The sequence below is a fragment of the Mizuhopecten yessoensis genome, unplaced genomic scaffold (assembly GCF_002113885.1).
Source record: "Mizuhopecten yessoensis strain PY_sf001 unplaced genomic scaffold, ASM211388v2 scaffold3457, whole genome shotgun sequence".
NCBI lineage: Eukaryota > Metazoa > Mollusca > Bivalvia > Pectinida > Pectinidae > Mizuhopecten > Mizuhopecten yessoensis.
This window is the reverse complement of record NW_018405054.1, coordinates 20503-22426: the sequence shown is the minus strand read 5'-3', so window position 1 is coordinate 22426 and position 1924 is coordinate 20503. Positions and strand designations below refer to the sequence as shown.

The 1924-nt window shown below is 31.2% G+C and overlaps 1 protein-coding gene across 1 annotated transcript in view; it reads left to right on the top strand.

Annotated features, from left to right (window-relative positions):
* Window positions 1-1924, top strand: part of LOC110447525 (putative ankyrin repeat protein RBE_0220) — a 13943-nt gene that overhangs the window by 818 nt on the left and 11201 nt on the right. The window contains exon 2 of the mRNA XM_021493292.1: window positions 1443-1526. Coding sequence (XP_021348967.1) covers window positions 1443-1526 — 84 coding nt within the window. The remainder of the gene's footprint in view (window positions 1-1442; window positions 1527-1924) is intronic.

The window sequence follows — 1924 nt, the reverse complement described above, 5'->3', positions numbered from 1 at the left end:
TAGATACATGCAACTCATCGGCCACATAGACACGCAAGTAGTTATACAATAGGGACTCAAAGAAAAGTGAAAGTAAAGGAGGTTTATTTTGAGCAAGCCCATTTCCCTGGTTATCAATATGAAAAATACATGATGCTTTAATTTAATCATACATGTTGAAAATGAAGTTCTTCCTGTTTTATGCATGTACGCAAATGTATACGTAATTGTTAATTGTTTATTAAATGTTTTCATGTAGACATTGATGTAGTCACATTGTGCTTCTGAACCAAACCTCCAGATATTTTAAAACAAAAAAAACAGCAAAAGATGGCAATTGTTTATCGGTGTCGATATGATTTGATATATTCATACTTACATTGAACTTGGTACTGATTACGTTAGTTACAGTTAATTTCATCTCACTATGTCGCACTCAAATCACTATGACAGACATGCCGACCCTAGCGAAGTAAATAAATAGACATATATAACGGCTATATAACGATATTTCATTTTGAATTGCACAACAAATTTTAACAACTTATACAAATATTATTTTCCTTTCTTGATTCGAATTGCGAATGCATTATAATAATGTAAACATGAATTTAATCTGCTGAGATAGGTAGCTGTCGGGAAAAAGTTTCTTATGTTTTATATATTTGTGTAGTCATACCGTTGTGATATACATTTACACAAAGTAATCGTTTCGCAGGGTTTACGTCGTACTGCAGCAATGTGTACACCACCAGGAGAGTAAATTGAATTAATAAATTATACATATATTGTCAGAGTTTCGATTTGTTCAGTCTTGACACAACCAAACATCATTAAAAACTCAAAGAACGCCTCCAGAACAATGAAATTGTTCTACTCTTACAAAGACAGATGATTATATGAGTGCATGGTTGTGATGTAATTTGGAACGTTATGTGTCTTGGTAGAATTTGTTGTTGATATTTTCTAGCAAAGTAAAGTATTAGTATGGATTCAAATTATGTAAATCTTCCGGTCGACTTTTTTCAATTTTTCTTTTTATGTGAAGCTTATTGTAAAAGAGAGTATATTAGGACTGGTTACAAAAACCTTGCATAGTTATCAATTTGCATCTAACATTTATCGACGGTATGTGTTCTTTAGAAAACAAATAATCTATTGATCACGTCGACAATTGCAAAAATGTATACTTCTCTCATGTTTTGTTTTATTTCGGTGTTAGTTTTTAATTCATAGGTATATCGGCACAATAACATGTACATGTGTCACAGAGACCCTTTTAATAGACAGATTTCCGGGTATCTGTTGTTAAATGAGAGGTGACGAGGGACTTATTTTCCATTAAAAATCCTTATTATAAGTCACATGCGACAACCTTTCTATGAATTGAGTTTGACCTTATGTCCCATCGGTTATTTGTTTTAATATGATTAATATGATTTTCCTACGATATGCTGTTGCAGTTTGATGTCTTGTCAGAAGCAGTACGACATGGGGAATCTGATATAGTGAAGTTATTGTTAGAGAAAGGAGCTGATCCTAACATGGTAAGTACTTTTATATTTTCAAAAAAAAGTAGTTGACGACATGTTTAGTTTATAATCAAAATTCAAAGTTGTCGTTTAAATCAGTAACTTTGAACATCCTTTCTATGAATGTGTTGTTTCCACTGTCATTGCCGGATTAACTACAATAAACTCATATTAAACACATCTAATCATTGTCGTATGTTAATGTGTCTTTTCGGTATTTCACATCCCAAAAAGGGTTCTTAGCTTTCATGAAGAACATCAGAGAAAAAAAATCTGCAGTTAGAACAGGAATAAAAAAAAAATACATGAACTGTAAATTTTACATTAAGTTGAAAAACAATCACTTAAAATAAATACTGTTACCACATTTGACTTGAAAGTTTTCAAAATGTGTTACTTTTTTTTTTTTTTTT